We start from the raw sequence: 18956 nt of genomic DNA on the forward strand, positions 1-18956 counted from the left end.
TGGCTGCCAGTTTGAATGACCTGTCCTGTGTTACCTCAGGAGTACCGCCCAACAAAGCGTCCTACATTGACGACCTGACCGTAATGCTGCCTCAGAACGTGTGGGATCACCTTTACAGCAGGTGCTCAGACTGACCTGCAGTAGCAGCAGCAGCAGCTCTTTATATCTGCTCATGACCAAACAAATCTGCTTGTAGGTACGGCGGAGGACCAGCTGTCAATCACCTGTACGCCTGCCACACATGCCAGATTGAGATAGAGAAGCTGGAGAGGCGGCGCAAGTCAGAGCTAGACATGTTCATCCGGGTAAGTCCACTCTTTTCCTGTCGTCCAGCGTGTCATAGATGAAGTTTTTTTTTTGCAACGCTCATCTAAGGTTACCTCCTGCATGGACAATGTATTATTATTTAATGCTTATCTCTCTGTGAGTCCGTCTAATTCGGGATGGCCATTACATTTATTTGTCATGTTGATTGTTGCTACACGCTGTCTTTTGTGCAGAAGGTGCAGATTTATTTCCCAGCCAGAATCTTAACACACTGGCATTAGTGATGTCTGGTGCACGTCCCAAGCTTGGACAATTGAGTGTCAGGAGTAGGGATGAGTAGGGATGATACTCGAAACCAGTTTTCTCGGTTGTTCGATAAGAAAAGAACCGAGTCCTCGGACTCGAATCCCTTTTTGAGAACCGGTACCCGTTATCGAGACCACTATGGTAAAGAAAAGAGTTGGTTCTTTATTCGAATCCCTCGGAACGAATCCCGTCCCGACCAGAAATGCTCCGTGTGACATCACAAGAAATCAGTCACGTAGCTCAGTCATTAGGCGCAGATAGCGAAAGCAGGAAAAAAATGGACGGGAAAAAGCGCTCCAAGGTGTAATAAAGTTCAAAACAAAAAGGTATAATCCAATGAATAACTTTACTGAGAGATTTGAGCAGGGTAAAACACATGACGAACACTTTTACCACCAACCGGAAACATAGCAACCAGGCTAGCAACGCACCTCCTTTACGGCAGCTGTCGCAACGTTCTTAAAGCAACCGCAGCACATACATATATATATACAACATATATGACATCTCCCTTTTTTAACTTTTGTTTTTCTTTCCTTGTAAACGTTACAAAATCACACTGTAGATGTGTTGTTTGTCTAATTATAAATAATGCAGACGAGGCGTGTTGGCTGAGTTCTTGACGTTTACTTTCACAGCGTGGCAACATGCAACAACACTTTTTGGGGCTACCGCGCATGCTCGTAACTCCCGTTGCATGCTGGGTAGTGTAGTTGTTATATTCTCTAGCTCATAACATTTTTCCCCCATAAAGAAATAATGTTAACTCAATAAAGTGTATTTCTTTTTTTAGCTTTAACTTTTCATTTTTTAGCATTGTAACCACATTTGCAAACAACTTTTCTCTTCATAGAATGTTCTTTCAATAAAGAAATAAAGTGCAAAAATGTCAAAGCATCATAACAAACAGTTATGTCAAATAGCAGCAGAAGTGCACTTTTTGGAGAGCTGTATTATTTTCAGTTTTGTGCCCAAGGGACTGATTTTATTTAACACTATATTATTATTTATACACCTATAGTGATCACAGAGACAGCTTGTTTTTGTGTTACTGTATATATTTGTTTCTCTGAAAAATCCCACTTAATATACTTTGGGTAACAACAGTCAATATTTATTTATTTTATTTTATTTTTTTAGGTGGGTAACAGTCAATATTTATTTATTTATTAGATTTTATTTTTTTCTTATATAATAAAAGTGAGCTTTTGTTAAACCAAATATTGTGTGTTTTTTTCCCATATACAACAACCTATCTGGACTCGATAAGAGAATCGATAAGGAATCGGTTCGATAAGAGGATTCGATAATAGGCTCGAACTCGATAATTCCTTATTAAACATCATCCCTAGGGATGAGTACCAATCACATACTGATTCCCAGTACTCAACGGTACCAATTTTCTGTGTTCATGTGATAACCAATGTTATTCGTTTAGTAATACAATCTCAAATATTTCACTAATGAATATTTAGTGGTGATCTTCTGTCCAGTTTTTATATCTTGTTTTCTTGCACCTCAGAGTCTTATTTGCAAGTATGCATTCATTTAAGTTTGTTCTCGGTGTGTTGGCGTAATCAGGAGGTAGTCTCTGTCCGTAAGTTGAATGTGCCAGTCTTGTCTTTTGCTGAGTCCTACAAAGTGTTTGTACTGTAAGTATTGTACGTATTACACACCAGCTGTTTAATTGTAACGTGCATCTTATTTGTAGTTTTCATGACCAAATTTGGATGCATATGGCATATTAAATGTAAATTAGCATTGAGCTAGCGCATGGGTGGTAGCGGGGGTGTATTTTGTAGCGTCCCGGAAGAGTTAGTGCTGCAAAGGGTTCTGGGTTTTTGTTCTGTTGTGTTTATGTTGTGTTACGGTGCGGATGTTCTCCCGAAATGTGTTTGTCATTCTTGTTTGGTGTGGATTCACAGTGTGGCGTATATTTCTAACAGTGTTAATTCGGCCACCCTCATTGTAACCTGTATCGCTCTTGATCAAGTATACGTTGCATTCATGTGTGTGTGCGTACAGAAGCCGCACATATCTTGTGACTGGGCCGGCACGTTGTTAGAATGGATGAAAAGTGGACGTGACGACAGCTCGTAGAGGACGTGAAATTAAGGCAGTGCCTTTAAGGCACTACGAGATATAATGACTGATGAACACTTTCGTTCGATAATGAAGGTTGCCTCAGCTCAAAGCCTGAGCCCCGACATTAATGAACTAGCATCCAAGAAAAGATGGCAGGTATCTGGCTTGGGCACATCAGATTAGATCAGTGTGTTGCAAACTGAGCAGTTTAAAGTCCTGAATGGTTGGTTTATTCATTGTTATTTTATTTTCAAATTTATTAGCCTGTGGAAAAAGTTAATGTTGATATTTACCTCAGAAGGCTGAAAATAGAAAAGAGGCATTCAATTTGTATTTAAATTGTATTTGATATGCCATTGATATTTTTTAATTATTATTATAATTATTTGAAACTCGATTTTGCATGTCACTATAAAGTTATATAAGCCTTGCTTGTTCAATATTCAATGCAAAACTTGTTTGGGTCCCTATTAAAAGGTTAATTTGTCCAACCTTGGCCCGCGGCTTTGTTCAGTTTTAAATTTTGGCCCACTCTGTATTTGAGTTTGACACCCCTGAGCTAGCACATTTTAAAAAGTGGAGGCTTCTTTTGAGTGCTTTCTATCAGGCGTTTTGTTGGCATAGAAAATTGCAACATTAATTAGAGGCAGTCCGCTATGAATAATAAGCCTATTGTTTGGATTTTAATGACGTCACGTCCGGCTCACGTATTATGCGTGGTGGTCAAGCACCATCTGTTGCCAATGGGTACTAGGCGCCATTTAGCCTTTCTCAAAGCAAAAAACCCTATGCTTGCGTTGTTTTCGGCTGTACAAACCGTTGAGAAGAAGAGTTCAGGATTTTACGAAAGACGACGACAAAAGTGGCACACACTCCAGTACAAGCTAGGGAGCAAAGTCAAAGAACGCACGAGTTTGCAGTGACCACTTCGTTAAGGGTTTTTGGATAAATAGTTTTAATATACTTTACTCTTTTAGTGTTTCGCATTGAAGTATTATCTTGATATGATTTGTATTTTAATTTGAACAGAAACCGGAAAATCAGAGTCAATGACACTTTGTCAGGAAAGGTACTTCTACGTCTCCCCTCTTGTCTTGTTTATTTTTAACATAAATGAGTACGGAAGATAACAAGACAAAAATCAAATATGGTGATGTTTAAGTAATTGTTAGTTTGTTAAATGGAATTGCAGTCACTATGCCCATCTTTAATTGTGATGTTATGGTTACCGTTTACAAAATATGGCAATAATATTGTATGACTGCACACTCGTCGCCACAGCAGGAGGTGAGAGGTGTGATGCTGATGAAAGCCTCATCATTAATGCATTGAGACAGATGCAGCTGTTTGTGTCAGTGTGGCCTGCCCACGCACACAATGGCTGCACAGGAGGTGTGTGTTTATGTGCGTACGCGTGCAAACAACAGGAATTGTGTCATTTCCAAAAAGGCGGAGTGAGTTAGGAATGTCTTCTAATTACAGCATGGGCCAGAGAGAATTGATTTGGGTTTTCCATCTCCTCTCAGTCCTTTCATCCTCACTTCATTCATTCTGTGCAACCACCCCTGCCCAACCCCCAACCTCTTTCTCACTCGCTCCCCCATCTCCTCGCCCTCCTCTGTGTTTGCAGCTGAACAAGGCGTTCCAGGAGGAGGAGTCTCCAGTGGTCATATACTGCATCAGCATGCAGTGGTTTCGCGAGTGGGAGGGTTTCGTCAAAGGCAAAGACAACGGTAATTGGACACAATTAAATCTGTAAATAAATAAAAAGTAAGGACTAAAATGTACAAAATGATGGCTTCTTGAAGCTGAAAACATGTGTGCGTGCTGTAGTCTAAAATCAAGCGGTGGAGTTGTTTCCCCTCATTTATCTTCAAAGAGCTTCAAGTCCCTCAAGTCGTCTCCCTCCTGCACCGAGCGCCAACATATATTTCAGTTTCATACCACTTGTACTCTGCCGCTCCCTTTTGTACTGTCACTTCTATTTATAACAGCCTGCACCTTTTTATTCCCACTCCTTTGCGTATTTATCTTCTTTGGTTTCAAAGCAAGGAGAAGACTTTTGCTTCACAAGAAACGGCAGAAACATTTGAACCTAAATCATTATCGGGACAGACCAAGATACCAGTGAATGTGTGTGTTTTATGACATCAACTATTTGAATATTCTTTTTTTCCCCCCCCACCAAGATCCACCAGGACCCATTGATAATTCCAAGATAACGGTGAACAAGGGTGGCCATTTAACACTCAAACAAGGTACGAGATATATCATATTTTTGTTGTATATAAATGTCATAGAATATAACAGAACATTATTGTCATTGTGGCAGAAACAATGAATTTATTAACGTGGACCCTGACTTAAACAAGTTGAAAAACTTATTCTGGTGTTACCATTTAGTGGTCAATTGTACGGAATATGTACTGTACTGTGCAATCTACTAATAAAAGTCTCAATCAATCAAAAACAATGAAAAAGCAGTTTAGCAGCAAGCTTATTCTAAAGCACACCAAATACTGAATATGCTACTATATACATTACTGGATATACTTTTACTACTGGATATAAGGCTGCAGCTATCGATTATTTTAGTATCGACTACCGTATTTTTCGGACTATAAATCTCAGTTTTTTTCATAGTTTGGCCGGGGGTGCGACTTATACTCAGGAGCGACTTATGTGTGGAATTATTAACACATTAGCGTAAAATATCCAATAATATTATTGATGTCATTGACGTAAGAGACTAGACGTATAAGATTTCTTGGGATTTAGCGATTAGGAGTGACAGATTGTTTGGTAAACGTATAGCATGTTCTATATGTTATAGTTATTTGAATGACTCTTACCATAATATGTTACGTTAACATACCAGTTGGTTATTTATGCCTCATATAACGTACACTTATTCAGCCTGTTGTTCACTATTCTTTATTTATTTTAAATTGCCTTTCAAATGTCTATTCTTGGTGTTGGCTTTTATCAAATACATTTCCCCCAAAAATGTGAGTTATACTCCAGTGCAACTTATGTTTTTTCCCTTCTTTATTATGCATTTTCGGCATGTGCGACTTATACTACGGTGCGACTTATACTCCGAAAAATTACGGTACTTTGTTTGAATAAAAAAAGGCCTCAAATGAAATAGTTCCGTCAGTACACTTCAATAAGTACACCAAGTACACCAGAGGTGTCTATACCTTTTTTTTCACCAAGAGCAGCATACTGAAAAATAAGTAATATGATTTTTGATCATTTTGTAAAAGAGGCTGAGACAAATTAAATATATTAAGAAAAACACAGCTTTGTGCTACTCATATCTTGCATTATGCCTTTTCTTAGTATTTTGTCCCCCGTTTTTGTCGTCACTTGTGGTGTCTCAAATAAGTAGTGATGCAGCCTGTTTTAGGATTTCAGTGTACTGAACCGCTTTGCATATCTTGACCTACATTGGATTGATGTGTGTGTAAAACATTGAAACCCTCTCAAAGTGACGCTCCACCGCGTTCCGATTACTTAAAAAGTGCCAAATCAAGTCAACGTATGAGGTCAACCTCCTTTGGGGGCGGTATAGCTCGGTTGGTAGAGTGGCCGTGCCAGCAACTTGAGGGTTGCAGGTTCGATCCCCGCTTCTGCCATCCTAGTCACTGCCGTTGTGTCCTTGGGCAAGACACTTTACCCACCTGCTCCCAGTGCCACCCACACTGGTTTGAATGTAACTTAGATATTGGGTTTCACTATGTAAAGCGCTTTGAGTCACTTGAGAAAAAGCGCTATATAAATGTAATTCACTTCACTTCACTTCTCTACATAACATTGTATTTATTTGAAAAATTGTTCAGTTTATGTCGACGTGTGTTAACGTCATCATTGTAGCATTATTTGCAAAAAGCAGATTTGTGGATTTACGTCAGAGGTTATGCCGTGCAATTATTAATTATTTAAATTAGATTCATTACACGTGACTTTTGATTAATTGTAATTAATGCAGGTAAATTACTTGCTTAATTTAAATTAACTTTTTTTTTTCTTTTTCAAAAAGACCCAAATATTTTGACACAAGGCGTAAACAAACTTTATTGATGATCCCCAAGGGAAATGTCATTGTCTTTATATGTTTTACTTGAATACACATAATTCATTTGCTCAACATTTTATAGCAGTGTTTTCTAAAGTCATGTTATTTGAAGCAAATGTAATCCAGCAAGCAGAGCATTGACCTGATTATTGACCATTTAACAACATTCAGGTGACCCCACAGTTAGGGTAAAGGAGCATGCTTGCTCAAAGTAAATTGTGATTTTTAGGGGCTGTTTACAACCTTTACACGACTGCCTAGAGGGCGTTAACTTTCTAAAGCAGGGGTCCCCAAACTTTTTGACTCGGGGGCTGCATTGGGGTAAAAAAATTTGGCCGGGGGGGCCAGGCTATATACAGGCCTGTTTCATGAGGGGTTCCCTCAATCATCAGGAGATTTGATGATTGAGGGAACCCCTCATGAAACAGGCCTGTAGAGATGAAGTAGTCTTGTGATTTTTTTTCCCACACATACATATATTGCGCTCTACAACGGTATCGAGCACAATTTTTTGGATAATCTAATTAAGACATATATATATACACAGTTGGGCAAAAAAGTATTTAGTCAGCCACCCATTGACAATCAATGGGTGGCTGACTAAATACTTTTTTGCCCCACTATATATACATATATACATTGTCTTTATAATCCGTTTTCCTTGCCCGTTTGTGGGCTCTGTACCGAGGATGTCGTTGTGGCTTGTACAGCCCTTTGAGACACTTGTGATTTAGGGCTATATAAATAAACATTGATTGATTGATTGATTGATGTTCATCAACATTTAACATTGTCATGTTATCGATGGGAAATTTCGTTTCTAAACAATATGATTTGCCTGAGCAACTAGGAGACACCAAGAGTAACAAGCGGTACAAAATGGATTAGAAAGAAAAGATTTTTAAAAATTAAAAACATTTTTTTTTTAACTTGGGACTTCCTGTGGGCCGGATTTTGGATGCTGGGGGGCCGTAGTTTGGGGACCCCTGTTCTAAAGTGTTATAAGCATTATATCCTGCCCTCTTTCGGCATCTAGCACTTGAACGTAACGTAAACCACTTTTTTACTTTGTTTGTCAGCTAATGATAGTGATTTACCAAAGTTTAGCTACCAAAGGTAGCTGTCATCGAATATATATTCTATCGTAACAACATGACTGCAAATTGTTACTTGCTTTTTCTTGTATTATTTTTTTTTGTTTAAAAAATGTGACTTTCAGCAAGTTGCAAACAGCCCCATTAAGCTGCGTGATTTTTTGTGTGAATAATCAATCACGTGCGATAACTTTGGCAGCCCGAGGCAAAATTAACAAAACCAAACTGCCACTTTACTTCCAAGGCTTCGGCGTGTGACCAAAGGTATTTTCTACTTTGGCGGTACACTTCTCAGCTGTCATTCCCCCCCCCCCCCCCTCGTTACTACGCAACTAACCATTGCATTTGCACAAGTGGCAACAAACCTTCATTATCGTTTATTCTCCTTACATTTTTGGTAATAATCACAAGTAAATAAATGTCACCGACCAATCAGAGGGTTGTCGACTTAACCTGCATCCACTGTATCTAAAAGTGACAGTGTTGACATCTTGAGTGCTTGCTTTGACTCCCCCCCACCGTTTTCCCCCTTCCTACACACACACACCCCAGGGGCAGACTCTGGCCAGATCTCAGAGGAGACGTGGAACTTCCTCCACGCCATCTACGGCGGCGGACCCCTGGTGACTGTGTGGCCCAACGTGGGCCACCAGGAGACCGAGACGTCCCAGTCGGAGGAAAAGATCGAGATGGAGACACGCTCCCTCTAAGGCGGCAAGTCCAGCCAGAAGGGAAGGGGTGATCTTTTTTTTAATTTTACTTTGCACTTGACTTTCATTTTGATCAATGAAGCTAAAAGGGACCTCTTCGTCTCCAAGAAGGAACCGAGCTTTGTGGCGTTGTACAGAAGTCTGTAAAAAGAGCTACCGGGTTTTTATTAGCACTGTAGTCAGCTTGTTTTCACAATATTTTAAATGTGTGCAGCTAAGAAGAAAAAATATCCACTGAATGCCATAATGCGATGTTATTATCGTTATTATTTTGTCTGTTCTTGTTGAAGCAAATGAGCACATAGCACACGTTTTTTTTTTGGCGATTTGTTATTGCGCATCGTCACAATATGTCTTGCTGTTGTATTATAGCCATGTCCAAGGAGGGAAAGAGTGAGACTGATCAGAAGGGACTATTTATTATTATGATTAGTCTCAGGAATTACTTGTTGTGCTCGGTCACGCTTGAATGTACTGATGTAGTTTGTCGATTAAGACTCAGCACTTGGTTATTTATCACGGAAAGAAGGGGGAATTTACAGTTTTGTATCAAAAAGGTAGCTTCACGATGCATGCTTTTAACATTTAAAAACAAAAATCTCATGCAGCTCCTTGTAAATGCTAAAAGTGCACGACCCATGCCACTCAATGGGAGTAAACCAGTGGTTCTTAACCTGGGTTCGATCGAACCCTAGGGGTTCGGTGAGTCGGGCTCAGGGGTTCGGCGGATACGGCAACAGCAGAAGTCACACTGATTTGCAGGTGTGTAATTTGTTGTTAATTTTTGCACTGTGTTGGTTTTGTTGTTTGAACAAGGTGATGTTCATACACGGTTCATTTTGTGCACCAGTAATAAAACATGGTAACACTTTAGTATGGGGAACATATTCACCATTAATTAGTTGCTTATTAACATGCAAATTAGTAACATATTAGCTCTTAACTAGTCATTATTAAGTACTTATTAATGCCTTATTTTGCATGGCCTTATTATAACCCTAACCCTCTAACCCAGGCCTGGGCAATTATTTTGACTCGGGGGCCAAATTTAGAGAGCATATGTGTCTGGGGGCCGGTATATCTGATTTTTAGAAACACTAATACAAAACCTCACAATAATGTCTGAATGTTAAAAACTTTATGACAGACCACCTTAAAAAAACGGAATGGCATTTAACATTTTTTTACTGAATGAGACACCCAGAATGTATATGAAAATAAAAAATTTGAGATTTACAATATTAACTATGAAGGATAAATCACTGAATATTGACAACATATGAACGTCACACCCACTCTCCATCCACATATTTTACAATTAAGCGAAATGCAACAAAAATATGAACGCAAACCCACCTACAATCTGATAGATCACTAAGCTTTAGAACTTTGTTGTAAAAATCTCCTTCCCTGACACCCGCATTTCAACTAATTAGATGACCATAGTAACTAATTAGATGACCATTGTAACTACTGTATCATGCAAAAGCGCATATTCCAACCATTGAAATACTTTGTATAGTTCAAGACTTACGGTCATTAGAAAACATCACTGCACATCATAATGGCAGCTACACTTTCCATCTTAAAGACCTAAAAAAATGATTTGGGAATGTCCGGCGGGCCAAATTGAAAAGCTTAACGGGCCACATAGCCTTAATTATCCCAGGTCTGCTCTAACCCTAACCAAATAACTCTAAATTAAGTCCTTTGTTACTTAGAATATGTTCCCCTAGTGTCCAAAAAACTCTAAATTAAGTATTTTTTACTTAGAATATGTTCCCCATACTAAAGTGTTACCAAAAACATATAACTTTGTCTTGAATTTGAAAAAAAAAACAATTTAGTTTTCACTAAAGAAGGGTTCGGTGAATGCACATATGAAACTGGTGGGGTTCGGTACCTCCAACAAGGTTAAGAACCACTGAATTAAGGGCATTTTTTGGCGTCTGGGCACTGCTGCTGCATATTGGAACGGGATGCTGTCATCTTTAGGCGTCAGCGTATGGACCAGTAAGGAGGATCGATTCTGATTTTTTTTGCCTCGCACAATTAAAACAAAAAACTTGATGAAACCCTAATGCATGTGTGGCACTCTTATTGTTCACCCCCACCACCCACCCACCGCTCTTCTATGGTAATGCTGAAACAGAACGAGAATTACTGTAACATATTATTTTCGGGCCTCCCTATGTCTAGCATTAAAAGACTACAGTTGGTACAAAATGCGGCTGCTAGACTTTTGACAAGAACAAGAAAGTTTGATCATATTACGCCTATACTGGCTCACCTGCACTGGCTTCCTGTGCACTTAAGATGTGACTTTAAGGTTTTACTACTTACGTATAAAATACTACACGGTCTAGCTCCAGCCTATCTTGCCGATTGTATTGTACCATATGTCCCGGCAAGAAATCTGCGTTCAAAGAACTCCGGCTTATTAGTGATTCCCAGAGCCCAAAAAAAGTCTGCGGGTTATAGAGCGTTTTCTATACTCTGAAATGCCCTCCCGGTAACAGTTAGAGATGCTACCTCAGTAGAAGCATTTAAGTCCCATCTTAAAACTCATTTGTATACTCTAGCCTTTAAATAGACTCCCTTTTTAGACCAGTTGATCTGCCGTTTCTTTTCTTTTCCCCTCTCCCTTGTGGAGGGGGAGTTACACAGGCCATGGATGAAGTGCTGGCTGTCCAGAGTCGGGACCCGGGGTGGACCGCTCGCCTGTGCATCGGTTGGGGACATCTCTGCGCTTCTGACCCGTCTCCGCTCGGGACGGTTTCCTGCTGGCCCCACTATGGACTGGACTCTCACTATTATGTTGGATCCACTATGGACTGGACTTTCACAATATTATGTCAGACCCACTCGACATCCATTGCTTTCGGTCTCCCCTAGAGGGGGGGGGGGTTACCCACATATGCGGTCCTCTCCAAGGTTTCTCATAGTCATTCACATCGACGTCCCACTGGGGTGAGTTTTTCCTTGCCCTTATGTGGGCTCTGTACCGAGGATGTCGTTGTGGCTTGTGCAGCCCTTTGAGACACTTGTGATTTAGGGCTATATGAATAAACATTGATTGATTGAACGAGAAGCTCATGAATATTCCCCCACCCCACCGTCTTTATGAATGTTTGCGCTGATGGAAAAATGTAGTTTAGTGAAGCACAGGAGTGTACTCGGCTCAATGAGCTCCCACACACCCGAGCGGTCGGCTGCACTGGGAACATGTCGGCGACTGAACGTGCTGCGAATTCGCGGAAGTGAGGTATGTGCAAATAATTCGCTACACCGGGCATGTTTTTCATTTGTGTCGGTGAAAATACAACGCGCCGCTATTTTTTTTTAGCCTAGTCAAAAACACAAAAAAAACGGCCGAAGTTGTGAGCGGAACAATCGGGCTAGCTCGGCTAACTAACATGGAGCCGCTGAGGCTAAACTAGCCGCTAACATAATCGCTGCTAGTTGTTGCCAATTATGCGGCTCCAGTCTATTCTCATTAAACCATAATATTTTCCATTTTTTTATGTGTTTTTTTATGACACATTCCACCCGACCGCTGTGGTCGCGCCGGTTAGCGCCGTCAGCAAGGTTACGAGCGGTAGCCAAGCTGCACCGCACAGACTGCCACGATTCTTTCCTACGCGCAGCCAGGGCAGCGAGATACCTCCTCGGCTAGCCGGAGGAGACGCCTCGCCTGTCGCCACCGTGAACCCTCCGCCACTCTGGAGCCTCCTAAGGTAGCCCTTTTATAATTCTTCTGGGACGGCTGCGCACAGTGTACGCTTCGGCGTCGCCCGCGCTTGTGTTTCTTGTTACAGCCGCGGGGTTAACGGGAAGTTAGTTTTTTTAAGTGCTAGCACGCTAGGCTAGGTCGAGCAGCCTTCGCTACGAAGTTGAGTTGCTAACGTTTTAGCTTTTGTGAGCGGTGACAATAAACTGACAATTTCTCCCCAAAAAATGTGATAATTATTGTTTATTTCAACCTACTCTTGTTCGGCTCGGAGCAGCATCGCGCCACCCGTAGGTTGACCGAAGGCACCGACAGATAACCAGACTGTATGCCGGGAGACGAGGTGCTCTTTTCGGTATGTACACTCACACTACCCCGTGGATGTAACAGTGCTTCTAGGCCTCGGTGGAAGCGTTTCACTACGAGGCTACATACTCACAATAAAGTAGTACACACTCAGGGAGCAACAAGCACACTTTCGTGCTTATTTTCGGAAACGAAATCCCCCACAAAAAGTGCCATTTGCGGTCGTTAGCTTTAGCCAAATTTAGCCACCAATAGCCAGGCTTGTTTGGCAGGTGTCTACGAGCATATCTTGCACATTTAAAAACGACCCAATGCTATATATTTGTCATTTATTCGATTTGCTTCGGATGAGGTATTGCTGGCATTAACATCACAATCAGGCACGTTTTTAGGAGGATGTTATGTAGTAGTAGTAGTAGTAGTAATAGACGTGTTAGCCAGATGGAAGGATATGTAGCCCACACAATACTGCACCACACTACACTTTTTCTGCATCAGATGTTATGCCACTACCTGGGATTAGGGCTGGGCGATATTGCCTTTTTTAATATCTCGATATTTTTAGGCCATATCGCGATACACGATATATATCTCGATATTTTGCCTTAGCCTTGATTGAACACTAGATGCATATAATCACAGCAGTATGATGATTCTATGTGTCTACATTAAAACATTCTTGTTCATACTATATTAATATATGCTCATTTTAAACTTTCATGCAGAGAGGGAAATCACAACTAAGTCAATTGACCAACACTGTATTTATTAAACAGTTATTAAGCAGTGGCACAAACATTCATGTCATTTTCAAAACAGAAAGTGCAAAATTGTCAGTCATTTTAAAACAAGCTATTAGTGCACTTTTGTGCATGATGTCTCTAAGATGAGAAATCAAAACAACACTAAATTAAAGTGCACTTTTTGTACAGAACGCCACTACAATAGTTTAAAACAAATAAAGTGCACTTTTGTGCATGATGTCACACAAGATATTTCAATAAGTGTCAAATAAGAATTAGCTGCTTAATAGGAAATCAAATAGTGTACGTCCTTCGCTATGTGGTAGGTTCCTGCGGACGTTATCTCTTTTGTTGTTGACTATTTTTTTCATACGGTGTTGATCTGGAAATGTTTGCCTCGGCATTTTGATGGTGTGGGCGTGTGGCACCGAACGGAGATGTTGACATGCGGAGTTTCAAGCACTCTACATTCCCTAGCAAGTGACTTTTCAAATGATGCTACATATTAGCAGTAATGCTACTTTTTGTAGCAACGCTTTACCCCACACTTGACAAATTACGGTTGTCTGTTCGACATATTCCCACTTGAAGCCAAACCACCGCCAGACGATGGACCCCGTGCTGTTTTTCTTGGGAATTAACTCTTCCTTCATTTGTTACCAGATTCGCACCTTCTTTCTCTCGTATTACCGCTAACACCACAGCTAACTTTAGCCATGCTGCTACCTCGCTGCTGCGCCAGGGCGTATACGTATGTGACGTATGTCGTGACAGTATGTGACGTATGTGGAAGTTGCGCTTGCTGTCTGTGAGGAGAGACAAGGAGTAGTGGGAAGAGCCTGTAGTGTAATGCCAGCAGCTAAAAGCAACTGTGTGAGAACGTATACTCGAATATCCCGATGTAGTCATTTTCTATATCGCACAGCTCCAGCGCCCCCCGCGACCCAGAAGGGATTAAGCGGTAGAAAATGGATGGATGGATGGCACAGAGACAAACCCGCGATATATCGCGCAGCCCTACCTGGGATTATGATTCTTTGTTGGATTAGTGTCAAATTCTCTTGGCCTTTACAAGAGAGCAACACAGTGGCTTGAAATCTACACAAGTACATTTGCAGAAGCTCAATGTTGACACTAACATACTTGAAATGTTCATTTTTGTAACAAATGTTAAGTGTCAAAGTGCAAACCATAAATCACTTGAGACCTAAATTCAGTCAGCGCTTAAGGCTGGATGGATCATTACTATAATTGCAATGCTGCGCCAATATCCTACAGGTCTGTGTTTTAAAATGACTCACATCCTATATCAGTGTTTGTAATTACAGTAACAAGCGCTGCGCACCCACGTGTAAGTGTCGACACCAGTGCTGACATCAGGGACTATTGGCAGGCAATTTGTATCTGATCGCCATCACGGAAAACATATACAAAAAAAAACCTAATAGAGAAATTAGGTCCTTATTTTATGACTGTTGCTTTTATTCCTGTGATTTTCTTACACACTGAAAGGAAGAGACCGACTTATTGGAGGAGGAAGTATCAATAATGAGACCACTACATCCTTCATGATGGTAATGTCTTGGACCGGTCATGCAGCCAATGTAGATTTCTCCACTGAGCGTGTTGCCATCTCTAATTTTGCTTCATTTTTTGCTTTTACTTTTCTTTGACACGGCAGAAAAGTCTGCCTCACACTTGGGAGACGCTCTGACGGTTTGAGTTGAAAAGTCAACTAAAAAGAAGAAAAGTGACGACATCCTTCCTCAGTGTAGCAATGCACGACTATGTATTCTCCCGCCTCGCACACCTAACTGGTTCTCTTTTTGTTTCAAGTATTAATAAGTCATGTAAAATGATGACCACCTGTAGTGTCACTTCCGCCTAAGTCTTTTTCTTTAGATTTTGTTTTGTTATTGTCTCGTGGTATGAAAGAAGCAACTATGATTATGTGCGCATTGCAGGCCAATTCCTATTTGTCTGCTCAATTGTGACATTTATCTGATTGTTGAACATATATCTCTATTTTAAAAAAAAATCAGACCGAGGTGTCATAAATTGCTCACAACTCTTGACTTTGACTCCTCACTCACGCACTTCTCAGAGCAGGACATAAAATATATTTTTTACTAATTATAGATCGTTTTTATACCGTGATAACAATATACATCACAATATTGTATTTTTGGCGGGCCAAATGAAATGATGTGCTGGACCACACCTAAAGGATAAAGGTAAACACAGTCCAGTTTGGAGGTAATGTTAGTATTATGTCGTATTTCAACACTGTCTCTCTACTGTTCTTTACGTCGTGTTTTCAAGTAATTAGAAAAAACATTTGTGTTCAAGTCGTTAGCAACAACTTTTGTTTGCATGTTTTGCAGATTAGCCCACCTTTGTTTGGTTGGTGCCTACATTTTTTTTTTATACAAACCAACGCCAAACAATGATGTTGTTCTTCCCTCCTTTTGGCACCAGTTCCTCTTTGGGTTTTGTTGGTTTAGCTTACATTGTGCTTCCCGTCCCTGCTACAATGTTGACAACCTTGCTTCTGCCGGTGCTCTCCCTCTCATGAATGTATTAGCACCGTAAAATGTATTCAAATGATGTAAAAGGCTACCGCAAATGTAAGAGCACTGCCGCAGTTACATTAGACGCAACCAAGACGTTAAAATTAAGATGCAAGCAATAGAGAATTTATTATATATGAAATATTGCACGGTCTTATACAAACGTAGCACAAACAACACAAACCATAATTCTTGCCGTCTTCCTTTTTTAATTTCCTATACCACAGGTGTCAATCTCAAGGCCTGGGGGGGGGCCATATCTTTTGATTGATTGATTGAGACTTTTGTTAGTAGGTTGCACAGTGAAGTACATATTCCGTACAATTGACCACTAAATGGTAACACCCGAATAAGTTTTTCAACTTGTTTAAGTCGGGGTCCACTTAAATTGATTCATGATACAGATATATACTATCATATATACTATCATCATAATACAGTCATCACACAAGATAATCACATTGAATTATTTACATTATTTACAATCAGGGGTGTGGAGGGGGGTGGGGAGGGGGGTAGGATATGGACATCAAGTAGTGGACATAGAGAGAGAGAGAGAGAGAGAGAGATCAGAAGGCATAAGAAAAAGTATCTGCATTTGATTGTTTACATTTGATTGTTAGCAATCCGGGGAGGGTGTTAGTTTAGGGTTGTAGCTGCCTGGAGGTGAACTTTTATTGCGGTTTTGAAGGAGGATAGAGATGCCCTTTCTTTTAAACCTGTTGGGAGCGCATTCCACATTGATGTGGCATAGAAAGAGAATGAGTTAAGACCTTTGTTAGTTCGGAATCTGGCCTGCCACATCGTTTTATGTGGCCCGTGAAAGTCTGGGAATAATGTGCATCAAATGACTTCATCTTACTTACTAAATGTGTTCGTACTTTCAATTTTGACAGATAATTGTCTTTCGATTACGCATGCACCTCCTGGTACCCTAGCACCTCCAAAACCCTCAAATCTAAACTCCAAACATCTCAGAACAAGCTAGTCAGGTTACTTCTAGACCTCCACCCCAGATCCCACCTCACTCCTACCCACTTCTCTAAAGTGGGCTGGCTCAAGGTGGAGGACAGAGTTAAACAACTTGCACTGAGCCTAGTCTATAAAATCCGCTACACCTCCCTGATACCGAAGTACATGTCAAACTACTTCCTTAACGTAAATGACCGCCATAACCACAACACCAGGGGGTGCTCCACTAACCACGTTAAACCCAGATTCCGAACTAACAAAGGTCTTAACTCATTCTCTTTCTATGCCACATCAATGTGGAATGCGCTCCCAACAGGTATAAAAGAAAGGGCATCTCTATCCTCCTTCAAAACCGCAATAAAAGTTCACCTCCAGGCAGCTACAACCCTAAACTAACACCCTCCCCGGATTGCTAATAATCAAATGTAAACAATCAAATGCAGATACTTTTTCTTTTTCTTATGCCTTCTGATCTCTCTCTCTCTCTCTATGTCCATTACTTGATGTCCATACCCCCCCCCCCCTCCACACCCCTGATTGTAAATAATGTAAATAATTCAATGTGATTATCTTGTGTGATGATAGTATATATGATAGTATATATCTGTATCATGAATCAATTTAAGTGGACCCCGACTTAAACAAGTTGAAAAACTTATTCGGGTGTTACCATTTAGTGGTCAATTGTACGGAATATGTACTTCACTGTGCAACCTACTAATAAAAGTCTCAATCAATCAAGAATTGTACTTGAAACTTTATTTGATCATGCAACAAATTAGATCATATATTCCAAACATTTTTTGTTAGAATACAAATAAATATCTGCTTGTCACCCTGATTTATGATTTCAAAGCAAGTTATCTATCAATTCGTATGTCAAAAGTATAACACATTTGTGTTGCATGAGGCATTTATACATTATTTTTTACAAAACAGCTCTAATGGGGTAGCCATTGCTTCTGTCTGTTTGTGGTATTCTTATGTCTGCAAAGGATTGTCGTCACGTTGTTTCCCAGGCGCCAAAGTGACCTCACTTATAAAACATGGACCTAAAGCCAGCGCGCTTGTACGTTCATTAATTATCACAGAGGCTGTAGCAAAAACTAGTTAATTACGGAGCGGGGAAGCATCTTTCACTTGAACCACGCCGATGAATTTCGTCATTTTGCAGCGCAGATCTAATGAAGGAGCCTAATTTGTTGAGTTGTTTTTTTGTGTCTCAGGCTGACTGCTCTGTTTGCCCCCCCCCCCCCCCCCACCCTTTCCTGTTTTACGCATGGACAAATCACATTAGTTGTCTCAGCAGGAGTTGTCCGCCGTGTGTGAGTAACAATGTGCACGCGGCGGCCGCCCATATTGTCCGTGGTGATTTTAATGACGTAGTGATCCCAAAATGTATTTGTTGGCAGGGCAGAGCTGGACCGGTTCAGTCCAGGCAAGAAGAAGGTTAGATGTCGTCCTGGGACAAGTGTTATGAAATGCGTTTAGACAGAGGTCACTTCTGCTGGGGTTCATTTGGATGAACTCCGTCATGCCCGCGATGTTAATTGATGCAGCTCTTTTAAAAGTCCTCTTTCTGTTAGCCACAGTGAGGACACGGCTGTAATCGCCTCTCATGGAGTGCAAATTTATCATGACCTCCACCGCCACACTGGTTATTGTCCTGATTTATTAGCACTCTCCATTTTTAAAAATAAAATATAATTTTTATTTCTATCTAACAGGGGTGTCGAACTCATTTTTATTGAGAGCCACATCGCAATTATCTCTGTTCTCAGAGGGCCGCTTGTAACAGTGAATATATATTAGTAAAAATATATAATACCCTTGTTACGCAATTTGCATAGGGAGCATATTTTGATTATATTTTACAGAAGGATTGATGGATAACTTGCTCTGAAATCAAGCAGATATTTAGGTATTTATTTTTGGTAACCGAAAAAATGCTTCGATCATCTTGTTGCATGATTACCGTATTTTTCGGACTATAAGTCGCAGTTTTTTTCATAGTTTGGCCGGGGGTGTGACTTATACTCAGGAGCGACTTATGTGTGAAATTATTAACTCATTACCGTAAAATATCAAATAA

General features: G+C 40.5%; 2 protein-coding genes across 9 annotated transcripts in view; both read left to right on the forward strand.

Moving 5' to 3' along the window:
- Window positions 1-10793, forward strand: part of usp33 (ubiquitin specific peptidase 33) — a 45960-nt gene extending 35167 nt beyond the window's left edge. For 3 of the 5 annotated variants that reach the window (XM_062023274.1, XM_062023276.1, XM_062023277.1), the window contains exons 20-24: window positions 40-121; window positions 197-305; window positions 4289-4391; window positions 4848-4916; window positions 8386-10792. In XM_062023274.1, coding sequence (XP_061879258.1) covers window positions 40-121; window positions 197-305; window positions 4289-4391; window positions 4848-4916; window positions 8386-8543 — 521 coding nt within the window. In that variant the 3' untranslated portion in view covers window positions 8544-10792. Of the gene's footprint in view, window positions 1-39; window positions 122-196; window positions 306-4184; window positions 4392-4847; window positions 4917-8385 lie in introns of those variants that run through there. The other 2 variants (XM_062023275.1, XM_062023278.1) reach the window with 2 other exon arrangements.
- Window positions 10794-11662: 869 nt separating this feature from the next.
- Window positions 11663-18956, forward strand: part of zzz3 (zinc finger, ZZ-type containing 3) — a 45772-nt gene continuing 38478 nt past the window's right edge. For 2 of the 4 annotated variants that reach the window (XM_062023285.1, XM_062023288.1), the window contains exon 1: window positions 11663-11808. The gene's annotated coding sequence lies outside the window, so the exon portion shown is untranslated. Of the gene's footprint in view, window positions 11809-11896; window positions 12281-12383; window positions 12629-18956 lie in introns of those variants that run through there. The other 2 variants (XM_062023286.1, XM_062023287.1) reach the window with 2 other exon arrangements.

The sequence above is a fragment of the Entelurus aequoreus genome, linkage group LG16, assembly GCF_033978785.1.
Source record: "Entelurus aequoreus isolate RoL-2023_Sb linkage group LG16, RoL_Eaeq_v1.1, whole genome shotgun sequence".
NCBI classification, from domain to species: Eukaryota; Metazoa; Chordata; class Actinopteri; order Syngnathiformes; family Syngnathidae; genus Entelurus; species Entelurus aequoreus.